This window comes from Parasteatoda tepidariorum, chromosome 5 (genome assembly GCF_043381705.1).
Source record: "Parasteatoda tepidariorum isolate YZ-2023 chromosome 5, CAS_Ptep_4.0, whole genome shotgun sequence".
Lineage (NCBI taxonomy): Eukaryota > Metazoa > Arthropoda > Arachnida > Araneae > Theridiidae > Parasteatoda > Parasteatoda tepidariorum.
This window is the reverse complement of record NC_092208.1, coordinates 69519875-69542179: the sequence shown is the minus strand read 5'-3', so window position 1 is coordinate 69542179 and position 22305 is coordinate 69519875. Positions and strand designations below refer to the sequence as shown.

At 30.2% G+C, this 22305-nt stretch overlaps 1 protein-coding gene across 5 annotated transcripts in view; it reads left to right on the top strand.

Moving 5' to 3' along the window:
* The window catches only part of LOC107451618 (rifampicin phosphotransferase), a 126479-nt gene that overhangs the window by 9678 nt on the left and 94496 nt on the right, over nt 1-22305 (top strand). For 2 of the 5 annotated variants that reach the window (XM_071180578.1, XM_071180577.1), the window contains exons 2-12: nt 37-221; nt 4433-4689; nt 6915-6974; nt 9213-9323; nt 10990-11108; nt 12074-12132; nt 14425-14474; nt 16752-16873; nt 19055-19190; nt 20356-20417; nt 21499-21611. In XM_071180578.1, coding sequence (XP_071036679.1) covers nt 37-221; nt 4433-4689; nt 6915-6974; nt 9213-9323; nt 10990-11108; nt 12074-12132; nt 14425-14474; nt 16752-16873; nt 19055-19190; nt 20356-20417; nt 21499-21611 — 1274 coding nt within the window. The remainder of the gene's footprint in view (nt 1-36; nt 222-4432; nt 4690-6914; nt 6975-9212; nt 9324-10989; nt 11109-12073; nt 12133-14424; nt 14475-16751; nt 16874-19054; nt 19191-20355; nt 20418-21498; nt 21612-22305) is intronic. The other 3 variants (XM_071180580.1, XM_071180579.1, XM_071180576.1) reach the window with 3 other exon arrangements.

The following is a 22305-nucleotide window of genomic DNA, read 5'->3' as shown; positions in this document are numbered from 1 at the left end:
TACTTTATGTCTCAATTATTATTTTTTTATTTCTAGATTATGTTTATTGGCAGAAATGGATTATTTCTTACATATGCGTAAAACTGTATAAAATCAAGTCCAAAAAAAGGTTTGATTTGTATGACTATTCAAAAACTAATGATCCAGTCAGAGCAAATTTTATTGTCCCTCAAGAAGAATATGACATAGAAGCTCCCCAGCCAGCTTCAGTTTTAATAAATGTAGGTAAAAATTTCTTATTTTCTTCCATTTTCAATTAAAAGTAACTATTCAGTGCTGCTGCAGTTGTCACGATAACACTTTCATATAAGCATGCATAAAGAGTGAATTCAGCAGATTTTTTATTTATTTATGAACCCATTATGCCTGGCAGTTCTTTATTATTGTTTCAAAAACACATTGCTGTAGACGAAACTATCTTGTTTCAGCAAAGATGACCACATTGCCTCATTTATTTTGGACGACGCACGATGCTGACCCCATTGCCACAATTATGAAGAATACCCTAAAATTGCAGACCCTTAATCCCCTTCGCAAAATGAAAAATTAGTATTTACGCAAAATTACGTCAAAAATAGTTTTTATGTTGAAAAATAACATAAAGAAATACGGATGGGTGAACAAAATAGAACGAATAAAACGAACTAACTCTTCATAAACAATCTTTCTTTTAGCAATAAATGTATTAGAAAATTTTGCGTGGCAAAACTGTTGGCGTAATTTGAATGATCATGCTTTTTTGAGTCGGTGTCATTTTTACCCATGCAAAATTCGGAAAGAACAAAACAAAGAGAAGAAGTGTATAACCTTTTACTAGCTTTAATACCCAAATTTAGAAATCATACTATAGATTTGCAGTATTTATATCAGAATTCTTCCGGAATTTGAGTGTTAAGAGGAAAGAAATATTAAGCTTCCTACGCTTGTTTCAATTTATGTAAATTTTGCATAGGTAAAAGTAACAACCTTTTTAAAAGCTTCAAGCGTGATCTATATTGCGTATAATTGCCGTACTAACAGTTTTGCTACGTAAAGTATTCCAAAATATTTACTTCTAATACATAAAGTTAATATAAAAGTGACTGTGGTCTGTATTCACCCATCTGTATTTGCGCATTATTATCTTTATATTCTTCTATTTTTTTATATCTCATTGTAATTGCTACCTGATGGCCTCATAATCTGGATAAAAATTTGATGTATATATGCCATTGACTGTGTATATTTTAAAGTCAAATGATCATATAGAAAACAATAATTTCAGTGACATTCGATTACATAACATAGCTAAATGATATTAAATCAAGCAAATGATTCAAAAAAAAATTTTCTTTCACACTGTAAATCTCTTTGAAAGAATCTACAAAAAAAAATTTTTCATCTTTACAAAATAATCAACATAATTTAAAATTAATAATTATTAGCATTTTGTGAAAAATAATTTATTCAACCATTTGCAATTCATTGCAAATTAATATCCTTAATCTAAAAATTCAAGAACTTTCTAAAACCCAATGTGTCATTAAGTCATGGTTATTTTTAATCAAGGCGAGTTCAAGTTGTAAATTAATCTTCATTTACAATCCTCCTTCAGAGTGGTTTTTCTTCTTTATACATCATGATTGTCATCATTCAAGGTCTGCTTATGGTAATACAATTACAGTTTTTTTTCCTAGTTTTTTAATGAAGCTTTTGTGCTCGACAGAAACAGCGCAGAGCATTTCGTAATGACCAATCATTGGACGTATAAAAAGGTCTTCCTTTTTTAACGCTTTTCGTTCTTTCGTCTAAGTGCAATAAAAGTACATCCGTTTTTTTATATTTTTTATTCATGTATTTGCCTTTTTTGTTTGCCTTTCATGTATTAAAAAAATTACGCAAGAAGCAAATCCTCTGAATTTTAGGGGATGAAGGATGGACAAAATTATGGAAACACAGGCTCCATGTAAATGTAATTCGAAAGGAATAGTTTGATGACTGAGAAAATTAAATAAATACTATTTACATTTATTTGCAATTAAAACAAAATTCCCTTTTTGTTAAATTTGAAATCAAACATTCACGATGCTTAAAGCACGAAAAAAAAAATAAAAAGAACAACAAGAAGTGCGATTGGGTACTTGCACTTCAGGATGAAGATCACTGATACCCACACATGTGACCTATGACGCTAGTGCTAGCTGATTGTTCACAAAAAAAATGGAGTGTTAAAGTTGAGTCAAGTTTTTTCACATAAGTTAGGATGTTAATTAACGTAAAGTTAATTATAAACAGCGCCGTATCACACATCGAATTTGTTGAAATATAATTCTTTCTCTTCTACGTCTTTTAATTAACTTCGATTTATCATTTATGTATTTTATTGTATCTATGATATCTATGATATGATATATTTTTGTTTAGTGCACTTGGCAACTGCGATGCATAATTAGTTTGTTTATGTTCTACATAACATGGCTTTGTGCCTGTCTTTGTGTTAAGTAAGGAATATAGAGTGAAATAATTAAAATTTTTGTGAAAGAATATAGAATGTGTGATAATTGATGGGCTTGGCTTACATGAAATAGAATAGAAGAAACAGTTGCTATTGTAAAAAAAGGCCACGTTTCAACAGCCAATCAGGATCTTGATACCCACATTATGTCACTTACAGGTATCCCATTCAGAATGTCAGAATGAAAGTTGAAGTAAATACAAGTTTAAGAGTTTATAAGTAATAATAAAATAATTTAAAAATACAGAATACGCGTTTGAAGTCACGTCGCTTTAAATTATCTTTAGCTAAGCAACAAATGTTTTGGAGGATCTTTAATGGCATAGCGAAACTATTATCACATTTTGAAAGATTATGCTTGAAGCGATTAGAAATTGGCTTTCTTTTTACCGATACAAAATTTACATTTAACAAAAGGAGTGCAGGAAGATAAAAGCACTTTTCCGTTTTCAATACCATTATATTTAAAAAAGCATTTTTTTCTATATAAGTATTGCAATTCTACAGGATGTCTTCACAATTGCTAGCATTAAAGCTCGAAAAAAGTTATTAACCCTCATTTCGGTCGATGTTAAATTTGGATGGGTAAAAATGACATCATTTCTTCAAATTGATGATATTTCAAATTGTGCCGAAGATTTTGACGTGTAAAATCTTACGAAACATTTACTGTCAAAAGAAAGATACTTAGGATACTGCTCAGGGGATAGTGTTCGCCTTCCAATGAGGTGTAAAGGGTTCGAATCCCAGGGATGGCTAGTCAATACGAATTCCGCAACCAGCTCACACCGACCACAGTATTAACGTAAAATATCCTCAGTGATAGACCGATTATGTGTTAGAATCCCCTTGCCGTCAGGATGTATTGTGGTTTTTCTCTCTATGTAACACAAATGCGGGTTAGTTCCGTCAAAAAGTCATCCAAAGACAATTTTTTTTCAATACTTAATACGGTAGTTCCCTTGTCTTTTGTATGGAGCTCAAAATTACAATACGACGGAGTTTAACATTAGTAATCGTAAAGCTTAAATTAGGTTGGTTGGTCAAGGATGGTTATAAATAAAAATAAAACTTCTGAGCTTTTAATTGGTAAAATGCTAATGCATGCTGGATAAAAAGAAATATTAATTAATACATTTGTATAACTTTTTTTATATATCTTGGTAATAGGAATTTATATCTTACACTTGTAATCTTATAAACCAAAAAAAAATTATGTTATACCATTAACAACTTTAATGAAAACATAAAAACATTTTGTAACATTTCACCGCATAATGTCGGGCATTAATGGGACGTCATAACTGATAAATTTTCTGGGTGTTAATCAGAGAAATTTCAAAGATACTTCAAGCAATAGCAAAATTTGTGCATTAAAATTTGATTATTGAAGTTTTAAGCTATCACCTTATTTATTTATTTCAAAAATGCATATAAAAGAACTGAGCCATATGTCGTGATGCTTTTAAGTGTTGGCTAAGTTTTCAAAACAAATTTGTTTTAATTTGTATTTCTCAACCAATTTAAATAGTATGGAGACAAAGAACTTTCAAGTCGCCAGCTTTGCTATTCTAAAGTCGACAATTTTATGCTTTTTTGGATAAGATATTTCCTAAAGGTAGTTATAAAACGACTTAATTTAATGGAAATATCTAAATCGTCTTTACGAAATATCGTCAATAATTTCATGACACATAGTGTGATGATATAAGATTTTTTCAAAAGAAAAAAATTTAAATGATAATAAATTAATTTTTAAATGTATTATTTAGTTTTATCAAATTCATTAATATATATTGTAAACAATGTGGGGAATAATATTTTTTTACAATTAAATCAGCAAATATCAAGATTTATTCGCTTTTTCCGAAGAAAAAGATATCTTAATTATGTAACAATCTTCAAATTAATAGTCCCTTGTATTGTATGTAATTTTAGAGCCACGATGAAGTATTTTTCTATGGCGAAAACTCTAATTCTGATGTCTTGATTGTCAGAATAAATCGTCTATCTTCTACAACAGCTGAAGCTTCAATATATTTGAAGCTTTCCAAGAACAAAAGCTATCATCTTGAGAAGAACTGTGACTTTCAGCAATCTTGCACTGATGGAATGGTATTTTCATGTGGTTCTTTACAGCTCCATTGTCAGTTGCCCATGAGAAGATGGAGATTATTTTTCGCTGGATATTTGAGGTTTATCCAAGTTTATATCTATTTTGAAGTTTTATTAGGATTTTTAATATGTAATTTAATGAAATGTATGTAGATACATCGATAGATAGATATAATTGAAAACATTTAAATTAATAAAATTACCTGGCATAAATTCGATGAATTTCATGACAGTGGGACAAATCCGACAAGCATTTAAACACTACATATTACGAAAATATCAACAAAAGAAAGAACAATAATGAAAAAGGAAAACTCTAACGAACAAGGCATCGTCATCGAGGAAACATTACTATGCTGTCAGTTGGGGGGGGAGTTTCTTCGGTGGGTGGTAAAATTCCATAAACAACTATATTCTCGAATGCACCAAGAAAAAGAGATAAGCAAGAGATCAAACGCAAATCAGAGGAAGATTATATAGTAAGATCCCTAAAATTCAAAGATCAGGTTTCTCTTTATACGAATATATGCACTTCTTCGTTTTTTGGAATCTTAGTTTATAATCTCCATCTTATTTGTCTTTGGTAACCAAACGCAAATCAGAAGAAAATTATATAGTAAGATCCCTAAAATTTAAAGATCAGGTTTCTCTTTATACGAATATATGCACTTCTTCGTTTTTTGGAATCTTAGTTTATAATCTCCATCGTATTTGTCTTTGGTAAGCAGACGCAAATCAGAGGAAAATTATATAGTAAGATCCCTTAAATTCAAAGATCAGGTTTCCCTTTATACGAATATATGCACTTCTACGTTTTTTGGAATCTTAGTTTATAATCTCCATCTTATTAGTCTTTGGTAACCAAACGCAAATCAGAGGAAAATTATATAGTCAGATCCCTGAAGTTCAAAGATCAGGTTTCCCTTTATACGAATATATGCACTTCTTCGTTTTTTGGAATCTTAGTTTATAATCTCCATCTTATTTGTCTTTGGTTTCTTGCTCATCGCTCTTTTTTTAATCATTCTGGGTAAGGTTGCTTGTAGTATTTTACCAGCGATTACAGAAACTGCTCTCGCCTGACTTTAGTTACCATTCTATTTTTCTCAGATAACGAGCAACAGGAAATTTCAATGTATATTTATTTGCAGTTCCTGCTGTATTTAATTCTACCGCAGCTTTATTTAATATTATTCCTCAATTACTGAAATTCAGATCATATTTATTTGCGTGAATGTATGAACACTTATTCAAGTACTCCTAACTAAGTAAAAATTGCAGAAAATTTCTCCTCTTAGTTTTAATTTAATTTAAGCACAGGTAATATAAGGGTTGACGAAATCGAAAGTTTAAAAGTGCTATATCGTAAAAATTATAATAATCAAAAAATTATAGCAGCGCCACCACTTAAGATTATAAAGGAAGATAATAGAACTGCACCTCAGATTTATTACTGATTTATCAGGTTATTGGAATATATTTGAAAGAATGTAAAGTCGAACTAAGAAGGGTGCGTTCAAAAAAGACGCAAGTATTATTTTTAGAGTCGGAAGTATTATTTTTAGAGTGTATTATTATTTTTAGTGTTATTTTTAGAGTCGGAATTGGATTGCATCTATTTTTAAACTCATGCTAGAAATTTTACTCGTGTATGCAAATATCACGAGTCGTAACTCTTCGGTTAACTTTTATGATTTCAACAACATTAGTAATAAATTCATGAGCAATCATAGCATTTAGTAGCATTTGGAAAACATTAGAAAAAAAGCATTCGGTTCATAGTAGTAGGAAATTCAGATATTGATGCCACGCTTCACAAAGTGTTTCACCAATTGTTTACAGGTGTTTGTTTTAGATATTTTTTGCCAAAAACTGTAAACATTTTGCGATAAATGCCTCATCACTCTCGGCTTCTGTCAATAAAATTTATAACACTGCAAGTTGCTGCTCTGAAAGCATCGATCTTATTATAACTTTACATTCATTTTAAATGCTTAATCAGATTTATGCCCTAAGTTTATAACAATGCTCTTAGTTTATAACCCTGAAAAATGACGCCACTATCATTTATATATTTCAGAAACTACAAAGCGAATCTTTGAGTAGCCAGTATGAAGTCAGGATTTGAAATCAAAAAATATTTTTTTTTAATTTTTAAAACTCCTTGTGAATTCGGTTTCTTACTATATTTTGTAAGAGTTTATAATGGTACAGTTGTGCTATTCACAATAATAACTTGAAATAAAACTATGATGTTTTATCAAATATTTCTCCTTTGTTTCAAAGAATTTCTTTATTCTTTCAGAGAAGTTTCAGAAAATGATCAGAGCTCAAAAAAAAGTGTATATGTAAAGTTTGCCTTATTGTAAGTATTGCTTTTAAAATTTATCTTAATTTGTCTTGTAAAATTTCACCATGAAATTTAACGTTTAACTTTGTTGACTTATTTAGAAAATTTACTATTCTCTAGATATTTATAGCTTATATAGAAAATTTACATAAATTTTTGTAGGTTAGATAATATTTTTAAGATCTGAAATAAATGTTACTATAAGTTCTTCTTATGGCTGATAATAAGAAACAAAATATTATTAGTGAAAATGATCTAATAAAATCTGATAAATATACTATTTAGAACGTGTAAGAATTTTTACGTGTTGTTTTATTATTAGAGAAAAAATGAAATAATTTACTTATAAAAATATCAGAGTTTTTAAAAGAATTTATCGTTCAAAATAAAGGATAAAATTTTATGTAGTTTTTATAACTTAAAACTTCTACAAGAAAGTTTTTGATTTCTAATATATTGTATCAAAATATTGCAAAAAAGTTTAAAGGTATTGTGAGTAAGGTGACAAAAAAATTAAAGTGTGAACTAACGAATTTAATCCCTTTTTTCTGTCAACCTGCCACTTGACTTCGGATTTAAACACAAATATTTATATTATTAATAAATTGTTGTAGGCAGAACTATCTTGTTTATGAGAAATAAATCCCAATAATAAAACACAAGTGGGTTAACACAAGTGGGCGCGCTAGGCACAAGTGGGTTAAATAGTAAGTTGATAAGTCAAATATAAAATTTACAAATTAGTTTTGAAATCATTTTAGTGTTGGCAAACCTTTCTCATTTCTTAGGAGTCAAACTAAAGATTCTGTTGAACAAGGTGCACACTAAATTTGCAATTTTTAATGATTTACCCTTCGGTGAAAAGAGGTTATAACCATTCTTTAAATTGATCAATACTAAACAGCATTTTTGCAATGACCTTTAAAAAAAATAATTACCTGAACATTGTCTATAAATTCCACGATGTTTATAGTAAGGACTACGACGGGATTTACTGTTACTGCTCAGTGTTGTCCAATAACATTAACTTTTAATGAAACAGTATAAAAAACGATTAATTATTTGCAGAATATAAAAATATGTCTGCAAAGCGAAGATTATTGTTAAAAATGTGGATTTAAAGAATAATAAAACGTATAATAACATGTAATACTTACAGTTGGGTAACAAAATAATACAAACTTTTCTGTACTAACTTTATAAACGCACTCCTATCTTTAGCAGCAAATATTTTGGAAGTTCTTACACGGCAAAACTGTTTGAAAAATTTGAGAGATCATGTTTGAAGCTTTTAGAAATTCCATCCTCTTTACAAATGCAAAACTTAAATCGACCAAAATAAGTACTTTAGTACCACAATAATTCAAAAAGCATTTTTATATAAGTATCACAATCCTATAGAATGATCTTCCTGGTTTTTGAGAATGTATTTGCGTATGTTCCCCCCTTTTTTAATATTCATCTCGATTTACATACTAATGTCGCCTCTAACTGTTCGACTCATATAACCGAAGAATCGGTAAGTGCCACCTTCGATAACAAAGGCTGAAATCCTGCAATTTTCGTGAATCGTGAGAATGATTTCAAAATAACTGGCATAAAAGTTAGAAAGAAGTCACTAGCTTCCTCATTTCGGTTAATACGAATTTAATATGGCAATTTTGAAAGCTACAAACATAACATTTCAAAGAGTTACAGCAGTTTTGCCATGCAATATCTTCCGAAGCATTTTCCACCAAAATAAAAATCATTTACATAAAGTAAGTGTAAAAAGGCTCGTACAAATGTTTCAGTGCATTTATACAAATGCATGATCTTTCTTAATTTGTGATTGGGAGTTTTAAGTCAGAAAGTTAATTTTGTTTGGAAAGCTACTGGTTTTTCTTCCAATATATATATATATNAACATAAACTTTGACTCCCTCTAGCGGTTTTGGGTTTTGTTTTCGACCATGCATTCTTTGATAAATAAATAAAAATTCCCATCTTTTTAGAGTCACCCTGTATATAAATATAGCTACAGATTTGAAATCAGCAGCGCGTAATATCTTAGATCTGCAGAAATGACCCATGTAACAGAAAACAAAAACAACAGTAAAAGCGCCTAACTACAGTGCCAAAACGATCGTTTATGTATGTTAATTGTGATGTTGGTGTGTTATTGTATGTTATGAAAAGTTTTACCAAGATGAGAACACAAACATGTTTTCCTTTCTTTTAATTGTATAAAACTGTTTCGTTCCTATTTTTCAGGTGGAGGGCATCATCTGATGTTTATGATTTTGCTTCAGATGTAAGTACAAAATGCTTAACTAACGGTCTGGTCAACGCTTCTTGGGAAGGGTTTTGCCCGCAAATTAAAAGGTACGAACTTTTGCTTTGACTAAGACAAATTATGACCTTAATTTTAAACAATATTCGAAAAAAAATCTGTTTTGCTTTATCATTTGATCTGAATTGACGAAAGTACAAAAAAGTTATTGTAAATATATGTAAAAATGAGTTCTTGGTTTAGAACTTTGAATTCGAATTTTCTCTTGCTTGTCATTACATAATCTTATAGCATATTTTATTAAACTGTCAACAAAACTCAAAAAAACAACTACAATTTTTTTAAATTTAACCATTTGAAAGCGAGCTTATATAACAGAAGAATACTAAACTATTTTTAGAAAGGCGTCTTAAAATGTTGAAGTGTTGTTAAAACGTAGACTAACCTACATTTGTAATAACATCTTTACATTCTGTTAATTCAGATCTTATATAAAACCAACTTTGCAATATTTTAGGTCACAAATACATGAACCCAGCTTAAAGCTGTTTTAAGTGACCCGTATTCAAGCAGGGTTGATTTTACTGGCCATTCAAAAGAATGAGGCTATACTCTGTTTCAATTTTTAAAAAAAAACCATTTCTCTATGGAGAGAGCCTGTTTGCATCTAAATGCACGCTAAATGGATCCCAAGCTCTTAGCGCTATCGCATATCAACGTCACCAAAACTTGAAAAGACGTTGCACAGCTTCCTTTTTGCTTGCTTTCTTATTAACAACAATCATCTATTAATAAGTAATAAGAATTAATAAAATTGTTATTAAAAAATCGTATCAAATTTACGTCTTTCTGTCTGCATTTAAGGAAACTGATGTAAGAGCAATAAGTGTTGTTTCTTGCAGACGATTTTCTTCTACAGCGAAACAGAAGGTAAACTTTTTCATTTCGCATTTGATTTGTTAAGAGCAGGTGGGCACAAAAGCCCCATTTTTAGTGGTTCAATCAAATCGAATGCTCTTTCAATGCCATATAGTTGTTTCCTTTTCACGAACGATTGTTCTCCTTATTGAACAAAATACGTCACCATGCTTAAAACTCCTAGAAGACTACGAGATTATAATCTTTTTTTTAATACATCTATGATCTATATTGTAAAAGATAGCATAAATTAATTTCAACTTGATGTCTTCAGCATTTAATTATTTTTTTATATTGTTGGGTTAATTAAAAATCTGATTAATTTCTAAACCCATTCTCAGCTAAGAAGGTGGAAATATGCCTATATGAAAAAGTGGTTGGACACTAGCGCTTAAAACACATGTGATATACTTATGAAAAAATGAAGGTATACACCATTATACTCTACTCTCTAGTGATTTATGGAGTATGGTATACTAGTCTATTTGAGTAAAAATCGCACTATCAGTCTCTAAATAATCCTTTCACTTTTTACATATATTTTTCATTTAGTTTTTTTTTTATAGATTTTTACAGATTTTTCTTACGCATGTTTGCTTTTTTTTCTTTATATCGTAGCATTCTTTTCAAAAATATTAGTCACGACTAAAATAAATGCTTAATGTCTACCATAAGCAGGACTTTAAACTCGCATGTGTATTAAAATAGCTCAAACTTTTCAAAGCCTGAAACAAACTTTTGATTTTCATGGTCAGTCATTTCCTAATGTAAATTATTAATTTCTGTGATAAACTGTGTTTTAAACTTACAAATGCATTAAAATAACAAAAACTTTTACAGCCTCCAACAAACTTTGGATTTCTATGGGCAGTCAGGAGTAATACACGGAACAATAACAGTCGAAAATGAATTTGAAGACAAAGAAATTTATTTGTTTGGTCATCGGATAAGATATTTAGGTAAGTTACTTTTTATTCTAAATAAATTGACGACTAAATACATCAAATGAATTGCTTCAAACTTGCATAAGTTTTATTATTAGATTATTGATGGACACTACACACAATAAGGTTTAATCAAAAATGTTAATACGTGGTTGTAAATAGTGCTAGAATGTAGTACGCGATTTGGCAACAGCACTTGTTTTGATTCATTTGATGTGCGGACAACGAGACTACTGCTATCTTCTGAAAAGTTTAAATCGTTTTCATATTCCATCTGAAAAGTCGGTTTTTCAAAATGACAACAGTTAAGTAATCGCTCAGCGTGGTTTCCTTAGAAAGTTAAAGATTTATCGCACTAACTTTATCTGTCAACAGCCATGCCATCAAGATTTGAGTACGAAACTTTAAGACCACAGATTCGGCAGAAGCTACATGAAAACACAAGTGTACATATCCTCAGAAGTAAACTCAATTCAAAAAGAAATTAATGAAATTTCTGTGGAGAAGCTGCAGCAGCGATGTTTACAGAGGAGTTGAAAAGAGTACACTTACGGTACCATCCAGAGGGAAAACTAAATACTTTTACGCTAACCGTATATGCTTGTGTACTTAATCCAGAGACTCAAACTACTACGGACTCTCCGTAGTTTCGGAAAATAGTTTTCCTAGAAGTAACTATAACAGGGTTCCCAGGACGTGGTAAAAATAAATTAGTGGTAATATTGACGGTGAAATTATTTATCTCATTACTTTTCTGATCGATAAATTTCTTAGATTTATGGAAACGTCGTCTTAAAAACTGTCGACGCGGCTTAGGATGATTCTTACCTCAGTTAGGATGATATCAAGCATTTAGTCATTAGCAATACTCTTAATTTCCTAAATCTAACAAACATTAAAAATGCACATGTCGTTAACAACTTAATAAAATTCGAGTATTTAAACATTCTCACTTTATTAATATTTTTTTTTGTTTTTAGGAAAACTGTTTTCACAGGAAGAGTTTGATTTTTATCATATTTTGGGATACACCAAAAAGGTAGCAAGTTTTCATCTTATTCGTATAACCTTTTTAAACATTTTCTATTTTTACTTAGCTCCGTCTTCTTTTTTTTCAATCATATTGATCTAAATTTAGCCCTTTTTTCCTAATGTACTTTTAAGTGATTTCTTTAAAGAAAAACGAAAGAGTTGATACAAGCGTTTAATGCTTTGTTTCAGCATTTATTTATTTATCCCTTCTATCCAGGAGTTCCCGTGTCTTCTGAATTGGGTTCAAAATTACAAAGCTACGGAGTTGAACTTTGGTAGTTTAGGGTTCCCACGGTCTTGACTCGATTTTGAATTTACAACTACAGGGTTCTCGCGACGTAGAAAAAATTAATATCTAATATATTAAAATATTTTAAAGTGGTAGCAAAAGTGAAATATATCGATATGTTTTGAGCTAGGAAATATTTAATTTAAAGAAACATATATATGGGTGTGCAAAAAATATTTCTCGAGTAAGTGCGCAGTTCACAAATGAAAGATACATTTAAGTAATATTCAGTAGTCTTGAAAAGTCTTAGCTACCATTTTTTTATTTTTTCCAGGTCATGAAAACCCTGTAGTTGTAAACTCAAAATCTGGTTGGCTTTTCAACGACTTTGTTTTGTAAAATAAAATGAATGGTTAAAGGACCCATGAGTTGACTCTGACTTCCAGAACAAATCATACAACAAATGGATAGCCACAAACGGGAAAAAATTTAAAAAGGGACAGAGAAAGAGTGAAGATAACAAATTGTTTTTGCTAGGTCCTATTTATTTATAGCATATTTGAAGATCTGAGTGGATGAACTAGGTAAGTGACATATTCAGAGAGGCTATAATTAGAGTAAGAAATAAGTGGTGTCTGAAAAACTTCATTATAAATATATTAAGAGGAGGAGCTTATAATTCTTAGACTTATTTGATTAAAAAAAATCACGCTGACATACACAAAACCAATGTGGATTAGATATATCAAAATCAAAGTGAAAGCTATAACAATTTTGCTGCATTAAACATACTTATATTGATACGATCATTGTAGGTTATTTTCCCTGATTGATAAATATCTCTTTAAATATCAGTTGCCTGATTCATCTTCCTTGCTCTATATTTTGTTTTACAGTTGTCGTCGGACAGCAGACCCAGTTTTGGGTTTGCGACTACTAAGGCTCAAATCCGTAGCCTTATAATTTTTAACCCAATCCAGACAACAAGCGAACTCCTGTATCAAGTATTGGGCGAAATTTGTCTTCGAGGAGGACTTGTGATGGAACTAACCCGCATTTGCGTTACTCAGGAATAAAAACCACGAAAATATCCCATGGTTAGCCTGGAGGTAAGGGGGCTCTAAACCATGATCAGTCTTCCACTGAGGATATTTTACGTCAGCGCTGTGGTCGGTGCGAATTATAATGATATTTAAAAGGGAAAGAAGTTTTCAACTTCGCAATCGAATTTCGATCCGAATTTCGCATGGATAAAAAAGACCAAATTCCTTTAAGCTTCAAGCATGATTTTTCAAACTGTGCCAATAGTTTTGCCAAATTTTCGTAAACTCCATGAGCTATTTCAGATTGTGGACATCCTGATACAGAAATTGGGAAAAGGGCCGTAAACATTCTGAAGCACCTTGATAAATACACATGATATATAGCAATATGATACTTATGATACATGACATATAGCAATCTGACATTCGCTGGATAAAAAGCATTTAAACTTAAATGATTGCAAAATCAGGTAAATTTTCATTAGCTTTGATGAGTATTTAACTACCACTTTTTTTGGTAGAACATTGAGAGCTCTGATAATAATTGGGCTCATTATTATCAAAACTAATATTTCGATTATAATTTGCTTGCTAATAATTAGACTCATAATACTACGAATTAAAAAAACTCGCTCATTTCAATATTTCTTATATCCATGTCAAATATAGCAGTTTTGTTTATGGGAACGCTGTGTGTAGCTGGATGTAGCGGGTTCGAATCCTGCTGTCTTGATGCACGTTCGTTACATTCTTCTCTGAATTGTGCTAGCTTTTCTTCTACTTTACAAAGCTTTAAAAGTCATAATTAAGCCCACAAATGTATGTTGTACTAATAAATAAATAAATTTCGGTAAATGCTATAAAATGTTAATTAAAATTTAAATAAGTTAAAAAATTAATGCTTGCATACTTAGACGTGTTAAGATAACATCTCAAAACTGACAAAAGTTGGTAATGGATACATATGTTTTTGATTAAATGAAAAAAGGCAACATCTTTATAATTGTTTTTTTAATATTTATTTTAGTCTGGTACTTTCTTGCATCTTGGAAATATTACATCATCAACAGCAAAAGAGTAAGCATACATTAAAATTACTTACTGAGCTGCCAACTTACCACGTTTTTCTGGAAAATTTCTACTGGTAGTAGCTAAGTTTACGTTTAAATGTATGATTCAACCACAATACAAGACGAATGGGAAAAAGGCCGTTAACGGCCCCAGGCTCCCAGATATATTTCGATGATGATGATGATGATAATGTATGATTCACTGTTTTCTAAATTTGATTTAAAGTTATTTTTTACACCATTATTATATTTGTTCCACCTTTTTCGTGGTGAGGCTTTTAATTTGTAGGCAAAATTATCAAAAAATAATTGAAAGATTCAGTTTTTAATTTTCTACCGCTCTATAAAATATTTTTCGAGAAGCGCAGTAGTTGGCAGCACTCTCTCTACTTATATTATTTATCTTCTTATATTCAATTAAATCATTCTTAGAAAACCAGAGTCATAAAATGTCAACCGTTGTATTTATTTCTTATTCTCAGTTTTTGGTCTAAATACAAGCTATGTGAACGATATGGAAGACTGTACGGGAACTAACAATATGCAAACTATACGAAAACTGATTTAAGATATTATTGACTACCTCTCTAACGATGCTTTTGAAATTTATTCATAAAAAGCAACTTATAAGAGAAAATAGTTGCCTTTTTAACATACTGTTAGAAAGTAAAATTTATCATCTATTACAAAGATGTTGCAACCTTTCTAGGTTCTAGCTACAATGGTTAAAACTAATTATCACTTGAGCATTATAAAATCATATCTCGGCTTTTTAGTTCAGATATTTATTTCCTTTCAATATGAAACTTATCTTATTTTATTTTATGACCGCCGTTGAACAGTCGACCCAATTTTTGGGTTTACGACTACAAATGTTCAACGCCGTAGCCTTGTAATTTTGAACCAATCCAGAAGACAAGGAAACTCCTGGATCGGTACCCCCAGAGGTTTTGATTTGTTATGGGAACATGGAGGACTTTGAGACTCGACAGATTTAACGTGCATCAGTCACCATTTACTACACGGGGAGTCTTCGACCAGCAGGGACCGAACCCACGAACTCTTGGACATGGGCCCGGCACCCCACTGACCAGGCTATCCCGGCCTAGTAGCGACAATTTAATTTTACATAGATTAACTAGCAGCGTTACATTACAGCCACAAAGAATGGACATCGACAATAACAGTACAATATAAAATAGCTAGCCACGTCACAGGTATTATTATTTTTTTTATTTATTTTTTTAAATTTTTTAAATTTTTTTTTCGGTAAATATACGAATAACTTAACACACCTATATTTTTCTCAAGGGGCCGGGATAGCCTGGCTGATAGGACGTTGGACTTGTGTTCGCCAGATATGAGTTCAAATCCAACCAGCCGAAGAAACTCCATGCATTAAATGGTGACTGGTGTACTCTAAATCTGTCGGAGTCACAAATTCCCCTAAGTTCCCATAACAAATCATTACCTCTAGGGGTACTGATTTGGAGATTGATCGTTCTCTGGTTCAAATCAAAATTACGATTTGTGGATGAATAAATGAATGGATGTATAAATGGATTCACCCAATAGATGTCTGAAATCATATTCTTGGCCATAGATGGAGCCGCTAATAACCAAAAAATGCATCCCCTGTTTTAAATTAGCTTGGTTTCCCAAACAGGCCTGCTGTCATTGGCAAGTAGGTAATAGAAACAACAATATATTTTTTTCTCAATTTTTCAACAACTTAAGGAAAATGTTCCATGTCAAATCAAAGCTGCATTACAACGGTTTTAAAGTTTCAACGCATTATTTTGCAAGCTTGCAAGCCATCGCGAATAAGACGTATGCAGACATATTCCTTTTCATTCCGAATTGGAGCATGGGGCTTCCGTCATAGCTTTCCATCTCACTCTATTTGTAGCCAGATATTTTGTCTTGCTTTTCCAATTGTTTTCAACTTGTTTAAAATCGTCCTGCGCCAAGTATTTTTAGATCTTCCTCTTTTTTCTATTGCATCGAAGGTTCCGAACAAAAACTTGTTTTATTCTAAATTTTTTCAGATTTACGTAAAACATTACCAATCCATTTCCATTTTTAAGTCCAGATCAATTGGTTTCTGATTTGCTTTTCTAAGGACGTGAATAAGAATTCTATCATATATGTAAAAATTTATGGAAAAACTGACATTTTGTGAGACTGTCTTACAATATTTAAAATAACTTTGGAATTTTTCTTAATAAAATAGCAATTTTCTCTTGCAGTAAATATATTCTTTAACCACCATTTCTATTTACAGTTTTTCGTTCGGGTTTGTTGTCCAATCTGATGCTGATTTGAAAAGTATTCAAAAGGCTGCGGTTGCAATTTCTCAGTCAGAATCATATAATATAGGCAGCGTACAAGCTAATTATCACACTGGTAAGATAATATATACACAAAGGTACATTATTTTTTGAAGAAAAAAATATCTATCTATGTATTAAAAGCGTATCACATTTCAAATGTATTTATGCATCACGTTTTTTCCCACTATTTTTCAAGTACTAATTATATTAAAATATTTTGTTGTATTCAAGTATTAATTACATTAAATTCTTTTTGCTGCATTTAAGTACTAATTATAATAAATTCTTTTGCTGTATCCAAATACTATTTATATTAAATTATTTTGCTGTGTTCAAATTTATATTAAAATTTATTGTTGTATTCAGGCACTAAATTTAAAAAATTCTTTAGCTGTATTCAAGAACTAATCTATTCTAACTATTCTTTTGTCTTTTGTTTTGATTTTTGCTCCGAGAATGGATAGTTAAAGCAATTTTATTCACAATTATATTTGTACTTTGACCAGGTTGAAATTCGCTGTCGTGAAGATAATTATGCTTTTATGTAGTTGTTGTAATTATTTATATATAATTGTAGGCAAACTCATTTATAATTATTATTATAATTCAAGAAATTTTAACGATTTAACATGAGTTTCGCTGCCACTTTAAATAGGAAAATTAAATCTTCTGGGAAAACTGGAAGTGTTGGTATGTTTTATGAATGCCCCTCCGATGCTTACAGCAAATTAGACTTAAAACACGAAACTATATTCTATGAAGGGAAAAATATTCATGAATCAAAATACCCCTAACGCACATGAATTCTATATTTTTAAACATAGCCCTCTTTAAAAAAAATATAGATTAGTAACTCAGTTATCTCATTAATCTTGGAGAAGAAAAATAATATTGGTATCTATCCAATTATATTAATGCTAAGAAAATCTATATTTGGTTTTCAAATCACTTTATTATTAATTTTAAACCAAATTGGAAGTTAAATGATTAAAATGCTATTTTTTTTAAATTTATATTACTACCACTTTTAAGATTTTCCATGGTGGGTAAAACACTTATCAAACAGATTAGCAATTACATTATCAACTGACAATCACAATGCGATTTAATGACTGGTTCCAATAAAAAGGTTTGTCACTTGCAATTTCCAAAAATAGATGGAATTATAAAAAATTAATAAATATATTTTATAAGGACAATGCTTTCCCTTCCTCTTTACATTTTTGATTATTTGTGATGGCAAATCCTAAAAACAAAATTGCGGTAACCACCTTATAAAAAGTTGCCCTAACCACCACATTTTACCCTTTTTGTAAATTCCTTTAAGTGACAATAAAATTATGTTTTTATTATTAATTATTAATTTATTAAATAATATTATACTCCTTTAAATATTAATTGAAATTTCATTTCTGAGCTAAGCACTACTAACAGTGCTAACCTCTCAAGACGTCTACTTTGCTACCGAAATACCTTTGCTACCGACGGATCCAAGTTGTCACCCACTCGCACACTGACAGGAGCCGGCTTGACATCGGTGATGTGCTGAGAACTGTGTACTGAAAATAGAAAGGAGCTTTTAACTTCTTACGCTCATATTAAACGATGCAAACTTAGCATGCTTAAAGAAGACCAAATTTCTAAAAGCTTGAAGCATGATCTTTCAAACTATGCCAACAGTTTTGCCACGTAAAATATTCCGAAACATATGTTGCTATAAGAAAAAGTCTTTACATGCATTTAATATAGAAGTGTTTCTACATTTTTGCTTACACCCTATATGTAATACAATAAAAAAAATTAATTGAAGGACTTATTAAAATTAATTGACCCGACAGATTTAACGTGCACCAATCACCATTTACTAAGCTGGTAGTATTCGTCCTGTGGATATCAATCTCACTACCTCTTGGAAATTTGGCCCAACGCCCTGCCAACCAGGCTATCCCGGCGAGTCAAACGCCTACCTTACTTAACTGAAATTAGAATATTTGAATCCTTCTGTAACCAATTTCATTATTTTTTCTTCATAAGTGTTGGTGATCGCATTTTATTTTTCTAATTTGCGTGTCAAACGTCTACTTGCTTAACTGAAATTAATTCAAATACTTAACAAATAATTTAAATATTTCCCAAACAAATTCCATCCATCTCTTTTTCATATAAGTAATGATTACCGTATGTCATTTTTCTACAATGAGTTTAAACTTAGCGAAAGTTTAAAGTTATTCATATAAATTACTGTTTATTTTAGATACATTTTCTTATGACCTTAAAGGACTTATTTCCAGTTCAGTTCTTTCAAGCGAAAAATCGTCTCAAAGCATTTACCTGAAAAGATTGGAAATCGATTTAAATGGTGAGAAAGGATACGGAATTTTACTGAAAAGGTAGGATTTAATATTCAATTTTATTTAAAGAACTAATAAAATGTAATACTGAGCGAATTAAAAATCTGCCCCTAGGCAACTTTTTGTCACCAGATTTGAGACAAGCTTCTCTTTAAAAAGTCAGTATTTTCTTATAGTGATATATTGCATCTTAATAGCTTTATTATTACTATCTATTTTTAAAAAAACAATGCAGAATTGTTTATCATAATATATATTAACAAACAAGTATTTGTAAATTTGCATAAAAAAACTAATCACAGTGCTTCCTCGTAAACTAAAGATGTTGATAACAGAGAGACGATGTATCTGCACTTTTACATCATTGCGCTACTTGTGCTCTGTTATTTATGGCTTAAAACATTTTCGTCAACTATAAACTATTCATAGTTTTACTATTATTTGGAGGCTTTAACCCCTTGGGGACGGGTGTTGCAGAAAAGCATTCGTACAAAATCAGAATCAAGTTGTAATTAAATAAAAAACGGTAACTTAAATGTAGTCGTTGCTAATTTGACAGGCTTACTTTGCTTTTACTTTAATTATTGTTGGTTTAATCATATATATAATCAATGTTAATTCAAAGTATAACTAAATACTTTTATTTTGAACAAAGTAATGGTGAATTAAATAAATCAAACAATTATAACTCCGCCCACAAATAAACTGCTAAAGAAATACTTTGATTACCAGTTTTATCTTTTTACCCTGATTGATACGGTTTTATGCTGTCACGTATTTGTGACAGGCGGCGCGAAAAGGTTAAAGCCCCAAAATATGGTCCTCAACCTGTATTTAAAGTATAAAATATACATTTTCAGAGATGCCAACTGCTCCGGTCGAGCCATAATCATTTAAAAAACGGTAAACTACCACAAACAAAAATTCGCAAATAGCGGTTTAATTGTGTTAACTTTTCAAATGGTGTAACACGACCTAACAACAACAAAGGGGCAAATAATTTAAGTCTTCGGATTATTTAAAAATAGTGGTGGATAAAAACCTAATAAATTGAATTTATTAAACCAAGAATCACAATAGATAAACTACCACTTTAAAATACATATTTGTTGTCCGGAGCAAGTTGGCATCTCTGCATTTTAGTAAAATTTTACCTTAAAATAGAAATATTACTATGTATACATAATTCTGATTTCAATTTTAGACAGAACCCAAAAGAAGCAGAAAGTATGTTTATGAAAGAAAAAGTTCGAAGAAAACCATCAGGTAAAATTGAAAAAAAGAACATATAACAAGTCCCTGACACGGACAATTAAAAATGCAAAAAGTGGTGACTAATAAAATTCAAAATTTTATTTAAATAATTAAAATTTGCAACTGTTTACAGCATATTTTTTTCAGTTCAGTTTTGAAAGTAAATGTAAAGAATGATTTCGCTTTGAAAATGAATAATTTGAAATGTAGTCACAGCGGTAGTTACGATTGAAGAGATAATAAATCAAATAAATTGAGTTTCTACCACTTTTTTTCATTTATAGTCGCCTGTGGCATCTTTCTAAGTCTATATAAGGCCTACATAATACTAGCCCTGACATAATACGCCTATATAAAGTTAACGTGTTTTAATAAAATAGTAAAAACAATTTGTTTCTTTAATCTTTCTCTACCTTTTTTTAAGCATTTCCTGTTTAAGTCCATTTCTGGTATAAATCATTTGATTACTAGAATGATATTAAAAAAAATTCTGTATAGTATAATTCAGCCGGAAAACAAAATAGTAAACAAAAGGAATAGCTATAATACATTTAAATATGCCTTAAAAAGGTTTTCTTAATTATTCTGCCCACATTTTAAAACATTTTTATGACATAAATTCTTTAAAATAAAACAAAAAGTTTTTAGAAATTAAGAAATACAACTGTTTCTAGATATTTCATATATGAATATTTAATATATTATTTAAATAATTCCAATAATTATAATTAGGTATTTATTACAAATATATGGTTGTTTTTTTTTTTATCTTGTACTGAGAAAGTTTTTAAAATATTTACTATCAAATAAAAAAGGAAGTTCGTAATATCAAATTTACAACTTCAATCAGAAAGTGGTATTTCTTCAGAATTTAATTTCTTTAATGAAGTCGTTGCTTTTATTAAAAAAAGCAAACTATTAAAGTTTTCACTAAATAAATAATAAAAAAAATTATCAATTTCATGTTAATTAATTTAATAAAAATTAACATTATTTAAGTAATTTTCATTTTCCTTTTCTTATGTAAAAAAGGCAAATGAAATTTTTAATTTAAATTTTAAAATTCAATATTCAATTTAAATTTTTTTTCCAGTAATTCCTGCAGTTCTCCCATTCAAAGAAGATTTATGCCAAGCAATTGATATAACCGGTGGAAAAGGTTCGTCCTTAGGAAAACTCATGGAATTAAGTGAATCACTAAACAAAGTAGGTGTCTAAAAGTTGTTCAAATCAATGTCTCAAAATTGTTGCAATTCATTTATTTCTTTTATTGCAATGCATATAGAGTAAGGATAAAAATGAAGAAACTGTATGCTAAGACATTTTCTTGAAGCAACATATGTTTTGAAGATTTTATGTGGCAAAACTGCTAGCATAATTTTAAAGATCACGCTTTAAGCTTTGAGAAATCTGGTCCTTTTTAAGAATATAAAGCTTGCATCGTCCAATATAAGAGTAGGAAGTTAAAAGCTTCCTTCAATTTTGAATACCACTATAATTTAGAAAGCATTCTCTTATAAATTTTGCAATCTCCTTCACTGATTTCAAAATTGCTGGTAAACTGAAAAATAGTCATTTATATCCTCCGCTCATTTTGAGTGACTCGAATTTTATATGGGTAAGAATAAAATCATTTCTAAAAGCTTCGAGTGTAATCTTCCAAATTGCGCAAACAGTTTTTCCATGAAAATCCTTCCAAATCAGTTCCTGCTAAAATAAAGTTTGTTTTCCCAGAGTTAGTATGTTAGTGCCTCCATATTTTTGTCAAACGCCTGAACATATGCAGACTTATTTGCTCAAAATACGGCTTAAGTAATTATCAAAATGAAAATCACAGGGAGCACAAACTAGAGAGAATGACATCACAACAATGTATCCAAGATTGCGAAAAAATTCAGAC